Source organism: Phyllobates terribilis, unplaced genomic scaffold (assembly GCF_046119375.1).
Source record: "Phyllobates terribilis strain yellow unplaced genomic scaffold, ASM4611937v1 Scaffold_9__5_contigs__length_417890890, whole genome shotgun sequence".
Lineage (NCBI taxonomy): Eukaryota > Metazoa > Chordata > Amphibia > Anura > Dendrobatidae > Phyllobates > Phyllobates terribilis.
Genome location: NW_027362769.1, coordinates 54688390 through 54709365, shown reverse-complemented (window position 1 = coordinate 54709365; position 20976 = coordinate 54688390). Strand labels below are relative to the sequence as shown.

The window sequence follows — 20976 nt, the reverse complement described above, 5'->3', positions numbered from 1 at the left end:
TCAGCCTGTGTCAGCATTTCCTTCACCAGACAGACTGCGGGGTCACTGTCTTGAGTCTCTGCCCAGCTGTAGTGGGGTAAGGGATTGAACGTAGCAGAGTGCCTGTCCCTTACACGGCGGGAATACTGGGTAATCCCATAACGGTGGAATGCAGGGAGTTCGATTTCTTCCAGTTCCTCTGGACCTTCCCCTCCGTCCGGTAAGTTCGGCATCCTGGACAGGGCATCCGCGTTGGCATTTGAGCGTCCCTCCCGGTATTTGATGGTGAACTCATAGTTGGACAGGCGAGCCATCCATCTCTGCTCCAGGGCACCAAGTTTTGCAGTGTCCCGATTTGTCAACGGGTTGTTGTCCGTGTACCCGGTGAACTTGGAGGAGGCAAGGTAATGCTTGAAACGTTCCTTCACTGCCCACACCACTGCCAGGAACTCTAGCTTGAATGAGCTATAATTCTCAGGGTTTCTCTCTGTGGGCCGTAGTTTTCGGCTGGCGTAAGCGATTACCCGTTCTCTCCCCTGCTGGATCTGGGACAGTACGGCTCCTAGCCCGATGTTGCTCTCGTCCTTGTGGAGGATAAAGGGCTGGCTGTAGTCAGGGTACGCCAGGATTTCATCCCCTGTGAGGGCCATCTTCAACTGGCGGAAGGACTCCTCTTCCAGCTTTTCCCACCTGAAGGGTGGCTTCTGGTTTTTGGCCTTCCTGGATTGACCTATCAGGAGGTCCTGCATAGGAGCTGCCATTTTGGTGAAACCGGGAATGAATCTTCGGTAGTAGCCTACCAACCCGAGGAACTGCCGCACTTCCTTTATGTTGGAGGGTCTTGGCCAGTACTTAATCACGGTGATCTTATCGGGGTCGGGAGCCACTCCGTCAGAACTCACCACGTGTCCCAGGTACTGTACTTTTGGTTTCAGTAGCTGACACTTGGAGGGTTTCACCTTTAGGCCGTAGCTTGCCAGGGCGTCAAACACTTCTGCCAGGTGTTTCAGATGGTCCTCGTAGGTCTTGGAATAAATGATGACATCGTCCAGGTATAACAGGACCGTCTCGAAATTCCGGTGTCCCAGACAGCATTCCATCAACCGCCGGAATGTTCCTGGTGCGTTGCAGAGCCCGAACGGCATACAGTTGAATTCGCTAAGACCCATCGGGGTGGTGAACGCAGTCTTCTCCTTGTCCGCCCCTGCTACAGGAACCTGCCAGTACCCGCTAGTAAGATCCAAAGTGGAGAAGAAGTTAGCAGATTTTAATGCAGCTAAAGATTCTTCTATCCTAGGTAACGAGTACGCATCTCTGTGTGTGATACGGTTGACCTTTCTGTAGTCTACGCACATTCTCATTGTGTTGTCCTTCTTTTTCACTAGAACTAGTGGAGCTGCCCAGGGGCTACAGCTGTCCCTGATTACCCCAGCCTCCTTCATGTTTCGCAACATCCCCTTTGCATGCTGATAGTGTGCAGGGGGTACAGGTCGGTATCTTTCCTTTATGGGTGGATGGTCTCCTGTGGGGATGTGATGTTCTACCCCCTTTACTCGCCCGAAGTCTAGCGGGTGTTTACTAAAGACTCTTTCATACTCCTGAACCACCCAGTAGACTCCCTGTTTTTGGTGTGAGGGAGTGGAGTCAGTACCCAAATGCAGCTGCTGACACCAGTCCTCCATTTGTTTCTTAGAGCCGTTACCTTCCTCTGGTTGAGATGGAGGCAAGGGTTCTACGGCCTTTACAGAATTTTGGTTTATGGTGAACAATTTGGCTAGCGTGGCATACCGGGGCAAGTATACTTCTCTTTCCCCAATGTTTAGGATGCGGACCGGTACCCTCCCATGGCGGACATCAACCACCCCCCGTGCCGTTAAAATGGTGGGCCTACTGTCCGAGTAAACGGGTTCTACCATAGCTTGGTAGTCTCTATCCCTCAGACTAATAGCTGCCCGACACCAGATCATCATCTCACTCTTTGGGGGCATGGCGATAGGGAACGGGTCACTCATCCTAATGCTACCAATCTCACCACTCGACAGTTCTACCTGTTGCCGTTTCATCAGTGCCCGGATCTCCTTTTGTAGGACCCGCTGCTGGCCGGAGCTGGCGTTCATGGCAACCTGCTGTAAAATGGCAATTACTTCTGAAAGGCAATTCTCAATAACGTTAGTACCCAAGGTTATTTTAGGGTGACTTTCACGACAATCAATGTCCACAATAATCAGTCCTTGTGCCGCCAGTTCGACCTTACCGATTTTAATGGTCACCTCTTTGAATCCCACCTGCGGCATGGGCTGACCATTGCTGGCGATGATACTCAGGTCGTCATCTGGGTAGCGGGTTATGTCCGAGTCATTCCAGTGCCGCTTAAAGAGCACATAAGGGATGGTAGTTACCTGTGACCCGGTGTCTAGTAGGGCACTCATAGGAATGCCATCCAGTACCACAGGCAAGACTGGACATCCCCCTACGTATTTATCACGCCAGTTCGATGGGCCTGATGATCTTATGCCTGGGGATTGGCCCAGGTTGTGCCCGTTTAAATGACAGTACATTGCCATATGTCCGGGTTGATTGAAGCGGCGGCAGATGGGTTGTCCATCCTCATTGTATCTGTCGCTGGGTCTTCCTCTGGACGATTGGATCCTCCTCTGTCGGCACCACGGGACGTCCTCCGGACTGGTGGCCAGCTTGATCCTTCCTGGAGAGGATACCTGTAACGACTGCACAGTCCTAGTTAATGCGGCAACGCTTTTGGTCAGTTCTTGGACCTGATGGTGCAGGTCTGCAGCCGGGTCTTTATCCAAAGCCTGCGCACCAGCTCCCACAGGCTCTGCAGACAAGGGCGCCGCCTCCTGGTTATAGGTAATAGCAGGGCACCGGTGGGTTACAGCGCTACCCGGTGCCGATTCTCGGAGCACCCGGATGGCCCTGTCTTTGAACTTTGCAAAGTCTAACCCAGGGTTCTGCAAGGCCATTGCACGTAACTGGGGTCGGTGGGCGTTGGACAGCAGACCCTCAATGAATTGCTCAGTCAACAGTTCATCTGCATTCCGCACACTGTCAGGGTCTGCCTGTTTAATGGCTCCCAGGGCCTCTTGCAAATTTAAAGCATAGTCTCTTATAATGTCTTGGGCCCGCTGCTTGCACCCATAAAACCTCATTTTGATCTCTGCTGAGGTACGGGTATCAAAAGTGTCCTTCAGACGGGCTAAGATCTCCTTCACGGTCTCTTTGTCCCTGACTGACCAGGACTTTACTTCACGTTGGGCTGCGCCGGTTAGCTGGTCTACCAATATGCTCACTTTTTGTCACTCCGTCAGGGGGTACACTTTAAAGAGGCTGTACAGTTTCTCTTTAAAGTCGCTTAGGGTATGCGACTCCCCTGAGTATTGGGGCAGCCAGGCCGCTCCAGGAATGTAAGGCATTGTAAATGGCATTACTGCGGCAGCGGCCGCGCTGGCGGTGGGAGCTCCCTCCATTCCTGGTATCTTCCGCCCCCCTAGTTAACCGTGGCCTACCTTTTGTTGCTCTTCCTCCGTAGGCCGCGGCTCCGCTGGTGCTGCTCCGGGCGAGCGCAGCAGAGAATGGGATAACTCCCCATGGGAGGAGTATAGCCTCAGGGCAGTGAGTGTGGATGATGGGAGTGATGGTGCACGGGTGAAGCAGGAACGACTCAGAGTCTTTGCAGTGCAGTTCAGGGTCTTTACTGATGATGATAAGGCAGACCCTCCCGGGAGTACTGGCTAGCATAAGGGGACTGGTCAGTCTGTGAACAAACAGGAGTTCCCCTGGCCAGGTGGAGTTGTAGGCCTCCCCGTCTATCTGCACTCTTCCTGGCTACCTTGCTGTAAGGGAGTGGAAGTAGCCCACGTCCCTGAGTATACCGTGTGGTGCTCACCCGTATGGCTGGTGACTTGGACCCTCTGGTAGCTTCCGCTCCTCGATGGCGGTACCGGTCTCTTGTGTGTGACTGAGCCTCCGGGCTTCCTATGGCCAGAGGACCTGAAATCCCCTGCCGGCTGGTTTCTGCTGCTGGATATATAAGTCCTCACAGCCTCGGACTCCTGTTGTCCGGTCGTAGTGTCTTCAGCCAGGACGAGCAATATCAGCTTCCAGTCTCTGGCACTCAGCTCCTGCTCCAACAGAGCTCCTAGCTGTTGCTTTCCCTGTGTCTGGAACTTCACTCCAGGCTCTAACTGAACTATCCCCGCCCCAGATCCACTTTATATAGGGCAGGTTCCTCCCCTATCTGGTCTGGGACAGGAGGTGTTGCATGTTTAAGGGCTCCTGACCAGGAAACCTCCCACTTGCTCTCAGACGTAATATTTCTATTACTGTGGTAACCAGACCCCTGGGGTGCCACACATGCATCTCCCTTATCTTCCCGTGACTAATCTTGGGACACTAGTGGGGTTACTGTTGCAGCCAGGGGCTTACTGATGGCCCCCATCACTGCCATCTTGTGTATCTTGGTACTCAGAGGCTGAGCTTCATAAGAAACCACAATTTTCACTATAAACTGCAATAATGCAGTACAGAGTATAGGATATTAGATGATCATAGATTCAAGTCATTTTTGTAACTAATAGATAAAGATTTAAAACATTAAAAAAAAGTTACATTTTATATATAACACAGATACATACTCAGAATTTTGTCCCCTTTTACCTTTTTCCTCCATTAAAGAAAATAATTAAAACAATAAAAGAAATGAATAAACATATTTGGTATCGCTGCATTTGTAAAAGTCCGGTCTATGAAAATATAAAATGAATTAACCAATACTGTAACAATCATAAGGAGAAAATAAATCAAAATGCCAGAATTGTCATTTTTCGGTCACCACACCTCCCTAAAAAATTGCAATAAAAAAATGGTAAAAACATTGTATGTACCACAAATTCTTATCAATAAAACTCTCAATTCACCACATGTAAAATAAATCCTCACACAGCTCAATCAGCAGAAAAATAAATACCCTATGTTATGAGTCTTGAAAAATGGTGGCACTAACCAAAATGTATTTTTACACACTTCTTGGTTTTTTGTTTTGCCACGTAACTCTATGCAAGTTTGGTACCGCTCTTATCCAACTGACCTAAAAAATCATGTTTCTGGGTCATTTTTACCATAGAATGAAAAATGTAAAAAAAACAATGACAAAATCTCACTTTCTTTACCATTTCATCACACTTATTCAGTGAATACTGAATGTACCATGCTGAGTGCCTTCAGTCAGCTTATTATGAGGGTGCGTTAGGGATCGTGCAGACGACCGTATAACTTGGACAAGTGCTAACCATCGTTTTGATTGATAGCACTCGTCCCCATGTTATTCAATGAGGCCGTGCACCTGTCCGATTTTTTTCCTTGGACTGAGTGGTCCGAGGAAAAGAATCACAGAATGCATGATTTGTCTCCGATAATTGGATCACACTCGACTATACAAGTCTATGGGTCCATCAAAAACATCGGACTTCACTTGAATGACATTCAAGTGCAGTCTGATGTTCACAGACAGGCTAAATGGAGAAACGTTTTCCATTTTTTTGTCTCCACCTCCGAGAAAATCGATTCACACTCTGATCACACGCTGATCATCAGTATAATCATATCGGAAGACGGTCGTGTGACTCTAGCCTTAGCATAAGCCATCAATATCAGTCCCAGATAAAGTCCAGAAAAAAAAACTTTAAATATGGATAACCATTATCAATAATGTTCTAGGGTGATTATAGTATGTATACTCTTGGGAGGACTAGGAAGGTTTAGACCTCTGGGGATTTAGACCACAGGGTTTAGTAACAACTGTAAGTTAATCCAGCAATGCCTAAAAATAATTCCATTCACATTGATTGAATTATGTTTTATTCAGTTGATGCTCAGCAACCCAAAGAAAATGACGACTTTTCATGGAGAAAGGATTACCTGGTATTCTCCTTCCAACCTTGAAGAACTTCTAGAAGTGAAGTATAAATTTCCCAAAGCTCCTCTCGTAGTTGGCAACACCAATATTGGTAAGCAGAATATGAAGGAGAAATAAGTTGTAGCCACTATCATAAAAAACCTTAGCTTCTAGTAATCACAAAACAAAGTCCAGTAGTGTTTAGTGTAAAAGAGGCATACATTCACACAGAACACAACTGCACCAAGGAAAATGTGCCACAAACGTAGTGTTAAAATAGTTTGTTGCACAATTTGCTTGTATAAAGCCTCATTCAGATTGTCATGTATAAGTTCTGTGTTTTTAACAGATCAAATTCGTACCCATAATAGTCTATGGGGCTGTTCACATGTCTGGGTATTTTTGCGGACTGATCATCATGCAGATATGTCCAATTTTGATCCAAGTCTCAGATCCATCTACCCGATGTAAGTGGGTCTATGAAAAAATTGGGACAACTCTCAGATGCTTTTCATAGACTGTTTGATATGAGGAGGTTGAGAAAATGTCGTTTGTTTTTTTCTTTTTTTCATACAAGAAAAATTGATGAAACTTTGATCAATTTCAAATGATAAAAACTTCTACACTGACCAAACTCTGACTTTCTGATCAAAAATGATGAAACATAGAAAAATTTGCGTATGAGAAAAATCACTGACATCTGAATGTTGGATGGATTTTATTCAGCTTATTAAAAAAGTAAAATAAGCAACAACAAATCAAATCGTTGATAAAGTGACATTCAGAGGACTTAAAATCCACACTGGAGGTCAGTTTACAAGTGGTTCTGTGCACAATTTATCTGTATGTGATTTGGTAAAATAGTAGAATCCCATACACATTGCTATTTCTGGGATATGCTGTTCTTGTATATCTTGCATTTCAAGTAAAATACAAACTAGAGTATTTTCATTTGTAAAAATTGATGATGATTCCCAATCGGTTACAGAATTCATCCATAATACTTCATATACTCTAATACTCTGTTTTCCAGGTATACAGATGAAGTTTGATGGTGTCATTTACCCTGTTATCATCTCACCACTAAGAATTACAGAATTGCATATTGTTTCTGCTAATGATCAAGGTGAGTACATGAATATTTTAGTTATTGTTATTTAGCTATAATTCTAAAACATTCTGATACGGGCGTTTGAAAAAAAAATCACGACTGTATGTTTCATTCTGAGAGCAAAGGTAGTGGAATGAAAACTTAAAGGGGTTGTCCAAGTCTCAATCCCCTACGTTGCCCCTTGTAAAACAATAATAATAATAATAATAGTTTATTTTTATAGCGCCAACATATTCCGCAGCACTTTACAAATTTTAGGGGGGACTTATACAGACAATACAGAATAAGCATATCTCATATCGAACGGAGTGAGGGCCCTGCTCGCGAGCTTACAGTCTATGAGGAAGTGGGGGAGACACAAAAGGTAAAAAGTACATATATTGTATAATGCAGCCTTGATATACTGAATAGGATAAATAATAATACATGGACTGGTCGCCAGCCAGTATGTGTGCAGTCCTGACAGAGGCTTTTATGTGCATGGTTGGTTTGAACCCGAAGTTGAAGAAGATTTTAATATGGGGGAAAGCTGGGATGGACAGAGTGTGTTTAGGTGATACGCCAGTCTAAAGAAATGTGTTTTTAGGGTTCGCTTGAAACTGTGGGTATTGGGAATTAATCGAACTGTCCTGGGTAGTGCATTCCAGAGAATTGGCGCAGCACGCGAGAAATCTTGGAGACGGGAGTGGGAAGTTCGGATTATGGAGGATTTTAGTTTCAAGTCATTTGCAGAACGGAGGGCACGTGTAGGGTGGTAGACTGAGACAAGGGAGGAGATGTAGGGGGGTACTGAAGCATGGAGCGCTTTGTGGGTAAGCGTGATAAGTTTAAAACGAACTCTATATTGGATGGGCAACCAATGCAATGACTGGCACAGGGAAGAGGCATCTGAGTAGCGGTTGGCGAGGAATATGATCCTGGCTGCTGCGTTCAGGACGGATTGGAGAGGGGAGAGTTTAGTAAGAGGGAGACCGATTAGTAGAGCGTTGCAATAGTCAAGACGAGAATGAATAAGAGCGACAGTAAGAGTTTTTGCCGAGTCAAAGGTGAGAAAAGTCCTGATTCTTGAGATGTTTTTGAGGTGTAGATGACATGAACGAGCGAGTGATTTGATGTGAGGAGTGAAAGAAAGATCTGAATCAAAAATGACCCCAAGACAGCGGGCTTGTAGCTGGGGAGTAATGGTTGAGCCACAAACGGAGATGGCAATATCAGGCACAGGTAGATTAATGGAGGGAGGAAAGACGAGTAGTTCAGTTTTTGACAGATTCAGTTTTAGGTAGAGGGAGGACATAATGTTAGACACAGCAGAAAGACAATCACTGGTCTTTTGTAGTAATGCCGGGGTGATGTCCGGAGCAGAGGTGTATAATTGGGTGTCATCAGCATAGAGATGGTACTGAAAACCGAATCTACTGATTGTTTGTCCAATAGGAGCGGTGTATAAGGAGAAAAGAAGGGGGCCTAGGACTGATCCTTGAGGAACCCCGACAGTAAGAGGAAGTAGGGAGGAGGAGGAGCCGGCAAAAGACACAGAGAAGGAGCGGTCAGAGAGATAAGAGGAGAACCAGGAGAGAACCGTGTCCTTGAGGCCAATAGTGCGGAGCATAGTGAGGAGGATCTGGTGATCCACAGTGTCAAATGCTGCAGAGAGATCCAGGAGAATCAGCAGGGAGTAGTGACCATTAGATTTAGCTGTTAGTAGATCATTAGAGACTTTAGTGAGGGCAGTTTCAGTAGAATGTAAAGAGCGGAAACCAGATTGTAAAGGGTCAAGAAGAGAGTTGTCTGAGAGATAGCGGATTAGACGGGAGTGGACCAGGCGTTCCAGGAGTTTAGAGATAAAGGGAAGATTGGAAACAGGTCTGTAGTTGGCCGTGCAGTTCTGGTCGAGGGATGGTTTTTTAAGTAATGGTTGTATGCTGGCGTGTTTAAAAGAAGAGGGAAAGATACCAGATGAGAGGGAAAGGTTGAAAATTTTAGTTAGGTGAGAGGTGACAGCTGGAGCAAGGGACTGAAGGAGATGTGAGGGAATAGGGTCGCTGGTGCAGGTGGTAGGGCGAGAAGATGCAAGGAGCCTGATCACTTCATCTTCCGTGACTGGTTCGAAGTCAGAAAATGAGCAAGATACAATGTGGCGGGGGGGAGCATGCATAACATTTGGGGATTGGGAGAAAATTTCCTGTCGGATATGGTCAATTTTTTCTTTGAAATAGTTAGCCAGATCGTCAGCGCTGAGGTCGGTGGTCGGGGCCTGTGCTGTTTGATTGAGGAGAGAATGAAACGTGTCAAAGAGTCGTTTAGGATTATTGGAAAGTGAGATGATGAGGTTGTTAAAGTAGGTTTGTTTGGAGAGGTGAAGGGCAGAGTTATATGTTTTCAGCATAAATTTATAGTGGAGGAAATCTTCGGGCAGATTTGATTTTCTCCACAGCCGTTCAGCGCACCTGGAGTACCTCTGGAGAAGACGTGTTTGAGGCGTGTGCCAGGGTTGTCGCCGTCTATGCCGAATTGTTCTTTGTGTAGGAGGTGCGGCTTCATCCAGGGCGCATAGCATTATTTTGTTATAATGCTTCAATGCAGATTCGGGACATGAGAGGGAGGAGATTGGGGCCAATGATGATTGCAACCTTTTTATAAATTTCTGGGTGTTAATGGCGCGTAAATTTCTATAAGTGTGGACGGTGGGAGTGTCTTGAGTAGAGTCACAGTTCTTGACAGAGAATGAAAGAAGATTATGGTCAGAGAGTGGAAGGGGAGAGTTAGTAAAGTCATGTACTGAGCAAAGCCGGGAGAAGATCAGGTCCAATGTGTTCCCGTCCTCATGTGTAGGAGAATTAGCAAGCTGTGAAAGGCCGAAGGAGGAGGTTAATGATAAAAGATGCGTGGCAGATGGGGAAAGAGGATCGCCAATTGGGATGTTAAAGTCTCCCATGATTATCGTGGGGATGTCGCAGGATAGAAAATTTGTAAGCCAGGCAGCAAAGTGATCCAGGAATTGACGGGGGGGACCTGGGGGGCGATAGACAACCGCCACTCGCAGGGAGAAGGGCCGGTAGAGTCTGACTGTGTGGGCCTCAAAGGACGGGAAGATAAGGGAGGGTACAGGGGGGATAACCTGAAAAGTACATTTTGTTGAAAGAAGCAGACCAACACCTCCACCTGATCTGTTGTCAGGTCGCGGGGTATGAGAGAAATGTAGGCCACCATAGGAGAGAGCTGCAGCGGCGGTGGTGTCCGACTGCTGGATCCAGGTTTCAGTGAGAGCCAGAAGGTTGAGGGAATTAGAGAGGAAAAAGTCATGGATGTAAGAGAGTTTATTACAAGCTGAGCGTGCATTCCAAAGGGCACAGTTGAATGAGACAGAAGATATGCAGGGAATATTAATGAGATTAGCAGGGTTTCTGAATGTAACAGGGAAAGAGTTAGTGTTATTATTACTGGAGGGTCCTGGGTTGGGAGAAATATCACCTGCGACTAATAGAAGGAAGATACAGAGAGTGAGTAGATGATTGAGTGATTTGTGAGAGCGTTTCCTGCGTTGTATGGTGGGAATGAATGGATCTGCGTGGTATAACATTGTGAAGAGAGCATGACAACTGTACATAGGAGAAGAGAGGAGTGAGGGATTAATATGGATGAAGTGTGCCGCATTTGTGGGTGAACGGTGAATGTGGATGATTGTAGCAACCAGAGTATAAATGGCACAGATACAAATGGTGAATACTGTTTGCCAAAAAGATGATTTTAGCATCACCTGGAAAGTGCTTGTGACAACTAGGTCACACTATATAAATCCATGCAACCGGCATGGATTTATATAGTGTGACCCGAGAGAGTGGTAAAAATAAAAAATAAATGTATACTTTACCCTCTGATGGCCCGCGCTGTCCTGCTCAATCCGTTCTCCCTCGCCGGCAACTTTGAATTGAAAGACCTGCCGAAATCAGCGTCTTTCAACTCACTGCAAAGTGCGGGAACCAAGCAGGAGTGCTGCGCGGGCCGACAGAAGGTAAGTATACATTTATTTTTTATTTTATTCTTGTTTTACAGCTTTTTTAATGGTACCTGGGTGTGGAGGAGACTCTCCTCTCCTCTACACCCGGGTACCATCCGCACATTAGAACGCGCCAATAGCACAAGTACAAATGCAGTCTTGCGGAATTGGCGCGTTCTAATGCAAGTCAATGGCGGCGAAAACGCCGCGTTTACGCAAAATTAATTGACATGCTGCGGATTTTTGAACGCAGCGTTTACACTGCGGAAAAATCCGCATCATGGGCACAGCACATGCGGATTTCAATTGGGGAACATTGCTGCCCTTCTACCATGCGTTTTTAATGCGTTTCCGCGGCGTTTCCGCAACTGCAAAAACGCAGCGGAAATGCATTAAATACGCATCGTGTGAACTCAGCCTTATGAGAACTTGTGCACACTAAATTGAAAAAACCTGAAGAAATTAACTGAAATGTAAATTGGTGTGCATGCAGCATGTAAGAGTATGGCCACTAAACAGAAAGAAAAGATGGAAAGTTTATTCATCTTGCATCCCAGGTCTGTGTGTCCACTAGCTGGGTTCAGTCTCTTAGCCCTTATCCACATGTATGTCACTTGACAAACGGTAAGGTTTTAAATATTAGGGTTAGGACTCTGCCAAATAGGGTCACCGTGACAAGGTAGGGTGGCTTTTGCATTATTTTGATCAAAATTATGTTAACTAAGTACCCTCTATTATTTTCATACAGTATTGCAATTTATTTATTTATTGCAGGGTATTTGTGTATTGTGTTTATGTCCTTGTTTTTTTTTCTGTTTAATGACCATGTGTGAACATGCTCTTACATGCTGCATGCACACCAGTTTCTATAACTATATTTAGGGTGGTGAATTTAACATAACTATTCAACCCCTAATGTCAGTACTTTGTAGAGCCTCCTTTTGCTGAAATTACACCTGCAAGTCACTTTGGATACGTCTTTATGAGCTTTCCACTAGGATTTTTGCCCATTCCTCAAGGCAAAACTGCTCCAGCTCCTTCAAGTTCCTCTGGTGAACAGAAATCTTCAAGTCTGACCACAGATTCTCAATTGGATTAAGGTCTGGGCTTTGACTAGGCCACTCCAAAAAATTTACACATACTTACCTTTAAGGGTATGTGCCCACGTAGCGTTTTACAAGAGTATTTGATGCGGAATTTCCGCAGCGGAAATGCTTGTAAAACGCTTGGTAATCTGCACCCCATGGTCCCCAATGAGAATCCGCAAGTTCTATGCCCATGATGCGGATTTTTCCGCAGCGTTTTTGATGCGCACAAAAATCCGCAGCATGTCAATTAATTTTGCGTTTCTGCATGCGGAATTGCCTTTTCAATGCAATAAAAAGCGCAAGGCAATTCCGCATGTCGAAAACGCGCGATAAACGCTTGTGAAAATCCCATTGCGTTTTTCCGGGAAAGGACATGCGGAAATGAAGCGCAAATTTTCCACTTCATTTCCGCAACGTGGGCACATAGCCTAAATCTCTCGAGTGTTGCTTTAGCACTATGCTTTGGGTCCAATACCCAACCAATAACTATGAGTGGAGAAAAAGTTATTTTATTATCGTTCATATTCCCTGAAACAAAGCCAAGAAAGCAAAAATTCTGCCGGGGTATGTAAACTTTTTAGCACAACTGTGTGTGTGTATATATATATATATATATATATATATATACAGTATATATATATATATATATATATATATATATATATATATTATATATATATATGTATGTATTGTGAGGAAGTGACTGGGATCGTATACGAGGGATGTTATATATCCCCAGAATGTGTACAGAGACCTATTAAATCCATTCGAGCGCATTGCAATCACAGACACACCTGCTGCTGCAATGCAGGAATGAAGGTGACCATTGACCTGGTCAGGCTATCTGGCTAAGGCAGATTAGTAAAACCTAGCAGGGCCTTCATTTCTTGGAGGAGGCTACAGGAAGGCAGTGGAGTGGTCTCCTCCCTCCAACCAGGGTTTTCCAGTGGCTCTTGCCACAGGTTCTTTAAAAACCCTGCATTAAGGATTAGTGCTGTTCATTGTTGGGACCTGCTAGGAGCATAGCAGGAAAGCTCGGCAGGCCTGTGTGTAGCTGAATCCATACCTGGGAAGGCTCTGCACCCGTCAGGCTCTGAGCGGCCCGGCGCGGCCGTTGCCCCCGGAGACCGTTGTTTATGGACTCATGTTAACCCGGCTGCGAACCGGAGGACTTTCTGTTTACCCGTAAGTTGCTGAATAAAAGCTGTTTATGTTGGACTTGCTTGGGTCACTGCCTTAGTTACTGCACGGTGTGAACACCGCCGCCTTACAGCTTGGTGGAGAATGTGGGCATTGTGACTGAGGCATACCCCACCGGCAGCTGCATGACCACAATCCGGCCTGCCACCTTTCAGCCCCATCCCATGGACAAAATGGAGGAGCTATTAAAGCAGCTGGTACTCACCCAGCGGCAACAGCAGGAGCAGTACCTGAGTCTCCAGCGGCAACAGCAGGAGCGGGAACAGCAGCATAATCAGCAGCAGCAGGAAAAACCTACCGGGCGGAAGTGGTGGCTCCGTTTTTGGTCGGCGATGCCCTGAAGGCCTACTTCAACCTCAGTCGGGAGGACGCCCAGGACTACCAGAGGCTCAAAGGTGAGATCCTTACCCGGCTGGGGGTCAATACGTTCGTGAGGGCTCAGCGCGTGTTTTCATGGGCCTTTATGGAGACCAGACCCGCCCGGTCTCAGGCTTATGACCTTTTGCAGCTGGTCAAGAGGTGGCTCCAGCCTGAGTCTTTGACTCCAGCCCAGATGGTGGAGAGGGTAGTGGTCGAAAGGCTGGTGAGGACTCTGCCGGCCGCTATCCAACTTTGGGTGGGGCAAGTGGACCCTGGCACCCTCGACCAGGTGGTCGGCCTGATCGAGCGGTACTCGGCCTCTCAGGACTTTATACGAGACTCTGCCCCATCACGGCTGTCACACCGGACCCTGCCATACCAGGATCCGGAAAAGGGGTCCCGTCCCTCTGCTAAGGACAGTCAGCACCGTACCCGGGCTGAAGCGGAACCCTGAAGTGAGAGTGGCAGGAGACCGGTTCCCTCCAAAAAGGTCACAAGATCTAATAGTACCTCCGCCATTAGGTGCTGGCGGTGTCAGGGGCTGGGACACGTGGTTGCTAACTGCCCCTTGACTACAAAGCCCATGGACTGCGGGTATAACCGCCGGGTCTCACTGTACATCCAGACCGTCTGCTCTGCAAGTGCCGACCCCCCCCGGACAGTGAACCCCAACTGTGCCAGGTACTGGTTAATGGGTACCCAACGGAGGCCCTCTTAAACTCGGGGAGCCTAGTGACTTTGATACATGAGTCACTGGTGGCAGGAGACAACCCCAGAGGATGGACAGTCGGGGTTGAGTGTATCCATGGGGACCTCCGAGAATACCCAACTGCGGAGGTAGTGTTGTCCACGCCATCTGGAGACTAGTGTTGAGCCACCCCCGTAGTGTTCGAGTTCGGTTCGGTTCGTCGAACACCCGTGTGTTCGCCGAACTGTTCGTCGAACTGTTCGTCGAACACCTTCGAACACCGTTAAAACCAATGGCAGGCAAACAAAAACACATAGAAACACATAGAAAACACCTTCAAAGGTGTCCAAAAGCTGACAAACTGCTCAGAAGACATAACTAACACATGGAAAAGTGACAAGTACGTATAGTCATGCGAAAAGAAAAGAGGTGGAGGAGTAAAAGGAGGGGGAGACACAGATATAGGCATGTCATGCCCTTCTAAAATCCAAAAAGTGAGAAGTCGACACGTTCAGTCCGCTCCTGCCCGTGCCACCTCCGTGTCGCCGGGTTTGTGCCAGAGCCGCGGTGAACCCTGACGGCCAGCCCCCCTCTCCCAATACTGGTGCCTGTCCGTTGGTGGGTCGAGCGAGCCCCCCTGTGGTGGAGGCAGCTCTAAGCTTTTTAATTTAAATTGTCTCTCTAATTTGAATGAATACACTTTAAATCCATTTACAAGGATCTATTGGAGGGCAAGTCTCATGCCAGCAGCCGCGTAATTCCAGCTCCAGTAGCGTCCACTAAAGCTGCTGCAGTTAAAAAGCTTTTATAAGGATCGAGCTCGGCTGTCCACCGCAAGGCATCCTACTGCCAGTCCCAGCCCCTATGCCTTGGGGTGCCTCCTGATGCTCTTCACTGAGTATCCCGTGGTCCCGAAGCATTTCCTTTGAAAAAATTAAGTGTCCAAACTACAGGTGGTGTAGCTTGCTTAACAGCCGGGATAATCCGCTGACTAGCTAGATGCAGTTAAAAATTTGTAATTAGATACTCTCGTTGGATGCTGAGAAAGCATTCCATAGAGTCTCCTGGCACGCCATATATGATTCTCTTAAAAAGCTTGGGGTAGGGGTCTAGGGGACCCTTTTATAGCCAAAATCACGGCCCTGTATCGCAATACGTCACCTAGGCTGAAGATAAATGGAACTGTAGCACCCTGAGGGCTCGGTTGCTACAGAGGTATTGCACCTCAACCAGAGGTGTGATATCTCACTCTCAGGTAAGGATGGAGTGTGGATCAGGACCCGACACCTGCATGCATTACACCACATTGCCGTGGGGCAGGGCGACCAATATGCCCTTGAGATGGGCACGACAGTCCCTGTCCCTGGCTGGAGTGGGGGGAGGGAACACTGAGGAAGGGGAACCCTGTAGTGCAGGAGCAGGGAGGAAGCAGTTCCTGGGTGCATTGAGAAGGGAGTATAAAAGGTGGGCACCATCTTAGTTCAGTGCAGAGAAGTCTGAGCAGAAGTGGCAGGGAGCAGGGGCTCTGCATGAGCTCTGCTACGGAGGCGGGCCTAGTAACAGAGGCCCAGGCCTGGAAGAGGGAGAAGGAAGGAAGAGGAGCGGAGAAGGCTCCAGGAACGAGGAACGAAGGGATCCCAGGGGTGCGGACGGGCTAGTCGCAACCGCACGCCCGAATCCACCTGCATGGAGGGGTCAGGCCAAAGGGGGAGACCGGTCCCCGAAACTAGTGGAGGCAGGAAACGACCCTCAGCTAGAAACCGGAGGCTGTGACATTTTATGTGGCGCAGCCCCTCGCTACACCCGCTAGGAGGGCAGCACATAGGGTCAGGGAAACTGGCGCCAAGTTTACCAAGAGGAGGCCCGAGGCAGCCGGACAGAAGGGTTGGTAAGAAAGGCCAGACAAAGGACACACAAAGGGGGTCCTGTGAAGCGCTCCAAAGTTATCTGGGAGTTGTCTGAGCCCCTCACCTGGTGAGCACAGTACGACGTGGGCAGCCGTTACCTGCAGACGTGGTCTGGATAATAAGAACTGTGAGTAAAGGCCCTGGACTGCATCACTGACTCCGTGTCGTTACTGCTGCTGCCCTGCACCATCACCCCCATCCTCCGCATACACTGCCCTGAGGCTATACTCCTCCCGTGGGGAGTTATGCTACGCTCTGCTGCACCCACAACACCAGCCTCAGCGGTCTGCCCTGCAGCGGCGGTTCACTCTGACCGCAATCCACGGGTGGCGTAGTCGGACATTTAAACATCAAAACCACATAAATAGTTCTGCCACTGGTTTAACCACCCTGAGCCACGGAACCGGGTCGCCGCCACGAAGACTACAACCACCAGCATCCACCAAAAAGGGTCCGGCTCCGGGTGTCCCAAGGCCCAGGTGGTGCATCAGAACATTTTCATCACCTTTCACAATCACCAATGGGACAAGGCAGGGATGTCCTCTGTCCCCTCTCTTATACATCCTAGTGACGGAGCACCTGCTCTCATCAATTCGCCATAACCCCAATATTAGGTGGATTGAGGTGGGAGGCACCGAGTACAAGTGCTCTCTATTTGCTGATGATGTACTAGTATATATCACTCAATCACATATATCCATCCATGCTGTTATGGCTGAAATAGATCACTTTGTTACATGGTCAAATTTTAAAATCAATGCAGCGAAGTCTGAGGCCCTCGATGTCTCCCTCCCCAAATCCATATAGGATTCCATCCAGTCCCACTTTCCCTTTGCCTGGCCCTCACAGGGTATCAAATACTTAGGAATTCCTATTCATAGAGACCTCTCCCATCTATGTTATCTTAATTTTGGGCCCTTTATTGAACAACTCCATACAGACCACGGTTGGCAAGTTAGAACTGTAAGATTCACTACGTGAACCACTGGTGTTTTGTGGAAAAGCACATGTACACTGTGTTCCAAATTATTATGCAAAAAGTGTTTAGGAGTGATAAGGGAAGAATTTGTTTGTTTGTCAGTTAAACTCATTGATGGTGATGTGTGTCAGGGCTCTTTATATCACTGTAAGCAATTGCAGACACCTGTGCTAATTAGTTTGGCAGGTGTGTCCAATGAAAGGCAAGACTACTTAAGAAGGCTGTCTCACATTATTAAGCAGCCTACATTTTCTGCCAAAATGGGAAAGAAAAAGGATGTGTCGGCTGCTGAGAAGCAACAAGTTGTGGAGTGTTTAGGTCAAGGCATGACTACAATCAACATTGTGCGATGATCAGGATGAAGTGTCTTGGCAATCAAGAAGTATGTAGCTGATTCACAGTACACACATGTGCGTGCTGATAAGGGCAAATTAAGGACTCTTTCCTACAGGCAATTACGTCAGGTTAAAAGAGCAGCGGCAAAAAAGCCTTGTCATAGCAGCAGACAAGTTTTTGAAGCTGCTGGTGCCTCCAACGTCCGCCGAACAACAAGATGCAGGGTCCTTCAGAGGTTTGCAGCTGTGCATATGCCATCCTGTCGACCTCCTCTATCCACTTCACACAAGCAGAAACGGCTCCAGTGGGCCAAACATTACATGAAGACTGATTTCAAAACTGTTTTGTTCACGGATGAGTGCCGTGCAGCGCTCGATGGTCCAGATGGATGGAGTGGAGGATGGCTAGTTGATGGACACCCCACGCAAACACGGCTACAGCGCCAACAAGGAGGAGGTGGAGTAATGTTTTGGGCTGGAATCATGGGGAGAGAGATTGTCGGCCCCTTTAGGATCCCTGAAGGCGCTAAAGATGAACTCCATAATGTATGTGGATTTTCTCAAACAGCACTTCCTGAAGAAGAACCATGTATTTCACAGCAAGATCATTTTTTTGCATGATAATGCACCATCTCATGCTGCACATAAAACATCTGCATCTCTGGCTGATATGGGCATAAAAGGGGACAAACTTATGGTGTGACCCCCATGCTCCCCTGACCTCTACCCCATTCAGAACCTCTGGAGCATCATCAAAAGGAGTGTCTATGATGGCGGGAGGCAGTTCACATCTAAGCAACAGCTCTGGGAGGGTATTCTGTCCTCATGCAAAACAATTGAAGCAGAAACCATCCAAAACCTGACAAATTCAATGGACGAGAGAGTTCAGAAGCTCCTTTCGAACAAGGGGTCCTATGTGAAAATGTAACATCACCTAGAATAAAGTTTTGAGTTGAAAAACTGTTTGATTTCAGTTTCTAATAACCTGCTAATGCTTATAATTTCAAAAATGACCATTTTTTTTGGTCTTTATTAAAATGAAAAGGTTGATCGAAAAGTTTGGGGGATCTAAGAGTGTGGCAACCCAGTAGTCATGATTACTTCGAATTCTGACAATATGAGGGTCATGTTGCAGGTAGTGCAGCAAGAAGGCACTTATGTGTTTTGCGCATCTCGGAGCCCCAAAAATTATTTTCCGGGCTAGATGCAGCTAAAAATTATTATTAATTTTAAATCTGGTGGAGCTTAGTATAGATGGGCTAATAGGATCAGTGCTGCACACTGCTACAAAGCCCAAATTATTTTCCAGTCAAGATACAGATAAACATGTTTAGTAATTTGAAAGCTTAAAACGGTTGGTAGGGTGATTTTAACCAATCATCAAGCTTTTACTCTCCCCAGGATGACACAGGGGTAGAAAAGTCGTTTCGGATCCATGATTTGTTCATCTTTATGAACGTGAGTCTGTCTACATTATCAGTGGAGAGCCACGTGCGCTTATCTGTCAGCACACCACCAGCAGCGCTGAACACACGTTCAGACAGAACGCTGGCTGCGGGGGCATGACAAGATCTCCAAGGCGTAAGTGGCTAGCTCCGGCCATTTATCCAGATTGGAAGCCCAAAAAGAGCAAGGGTCCAGTGACGCAGTCATGGCTTCAATGTTTACTTGGAGATACTCCTGTACCATCGTCTCTAGGCGTTGACTATTTGTCAGACTTCTTGTCTCCTGTGGCCTTGCAAAGGATGGGCTAAAAAAGTGGTGAAATGATTGCGCAAAATTGATGTTACCAGCAGATACTGTGGTTCTGTTACTGTTTGAGTGCTGAACACTTGACGGTCCCACGGTTGGCCAGTTGGAACTGTGAGATTCACTACGTGCACCACTGGTGTTTTGTGGAAAAGCACATGTAAGATTCTGCAACAGTCTCTGCTGATACTCCTGCATGCGTGCATCCCTTTCTATGGCAGGAATAATTTCTGCAAATTTACTTTTGTACCGGGGATCTAAAAGTGTGGCAACCCAGTAGTCAGGATTATTTCTAATTCTCACAATTCGAGGGTCATGTTGCAGGTAGTGCAGCAAGAAGGCACTCATGTGTGTTGCGCATCCAGGAGCACCAAGTCCCTGTTGTGTTGGTGGCGAGGTAACAATCATGCTTCCTTCCTCTGTCCTCTCCCCCCAACCTCGCACAACAGAAATGTGATCAAGGTCTCCCTCATCTGATGAGTCTTCCATCAGTTCGTCCTCCACTTCTTCCTGGGCTCCTGCACCTTCCTCACTAGTTTGGCTGCTACCATGCGCCCTGGTAAAACCATCTCCCCCACCCTCACATGTCTGCCGCCTTGGTGCTGCCGACCGTCTGGACCTTGCAGATGTTAGCCCTTCCGCATACAACTCCTCCTCCTCTACTTCCTCCACCTCCTCTTGTGCCACCACCTGACTCCGAATTCTGTTTAACATGTGCTCCAGCATGTAAATCACCGGAATAGTCATGCTGATAATGGCATCGTCAGCACTAAACATCTTCGTCGCCATTTCAAAACTGTGCAGAAGGGTGCATAGGTCCCTGATCTGAGACCACTCCTCCAGCGTGATTTGCCCCACCTCCGGATCTCGTTGGCCCAGGCTGTAAGTCAGAACGTATTGCACCAGGGCTTGTCGGTGCTGCCACAGTCGCTGCAACATGTGCAGAGTTGAATTCCACCGGGTAGGCACATCGCATTTTAGCCGGTGAAGTGGCAGGCCCAACGACTTCTGTAGAGATGTAAGTCGCTGAGCTGCGGGATGCGAACGGCAGAAGTGAGCACACAGCGACCGTGCCCTCTGCAGAAGGCCATCTAGTCTGGGATAGTGGGCTAAAAATTGCTGGACAACCAGGTTCAACACGTGAGCCATACAAGGCACGTGTGTGACATTGCCCCGGCGAAGGGCCGCACCCAGGTTTGCAGCATTGTCGCACACGGCCTTCCCTGGTTTCAGGTCCAGTGGAGACAACCATTCATGAAATTGGTTCTCCAGAGCTGACCACAACTCCTCAGCTGTGTGACTCACATTTCCCAGACATTTCAAAGTAAAAACCGCCTGATGACGTTGAGCCCTACTGCCAGCATAGTAAGGAGGTGTGCAGGATCCCTTCTGTGCAGTTAGAAAGCTTGTGGCATGACCAGACAGGCTTTGGGTGCAGGTGGAAGACCGAGAGGAGGTTGAGGAGGCAGAAGCAGTGGAGGAACTTTGACATAAAGAGGATTGACGCACAACTCGTGGGGACGGCAAGACTTGGACAGCAGCCCCTTGTCCTGCTGTCACCATAGTTACCCAGTGCCCAGTCAGCGACATGTAACGCCCCTGTCCATGCCTACTCGTCCAAGTGTCTGTGGTGAAATGCACCCTGTCACACACAGAGTTTCTCAAAGAAGCG

General features: G+C 47.5%; 1 protein-coding gene across 1 annotated transcript in view; it reads left to right on the top strand.

Annotated features, from left to right (window-relative positions):
- LOC141161552 (aldehyde oxidase 1-like) overlaps positions 1-20976 on the top strand; it is a 536896-nt gene that overhangs the window by 93308 nt on the left and 422612 nt on the right. The window contains exons 9-10 of the mRNA XM_073646510.1: positions 5861-6002; positions 6924-7016. Of these exons, the coding sequence (XP_073502611.1) occupies positions 5861-6002; positions 6924-7016 (235 nt within the window). The remainder of the gene's footprint in view (positions 1-5860; positions 6003-6923; positions 7017-20976) is intronic.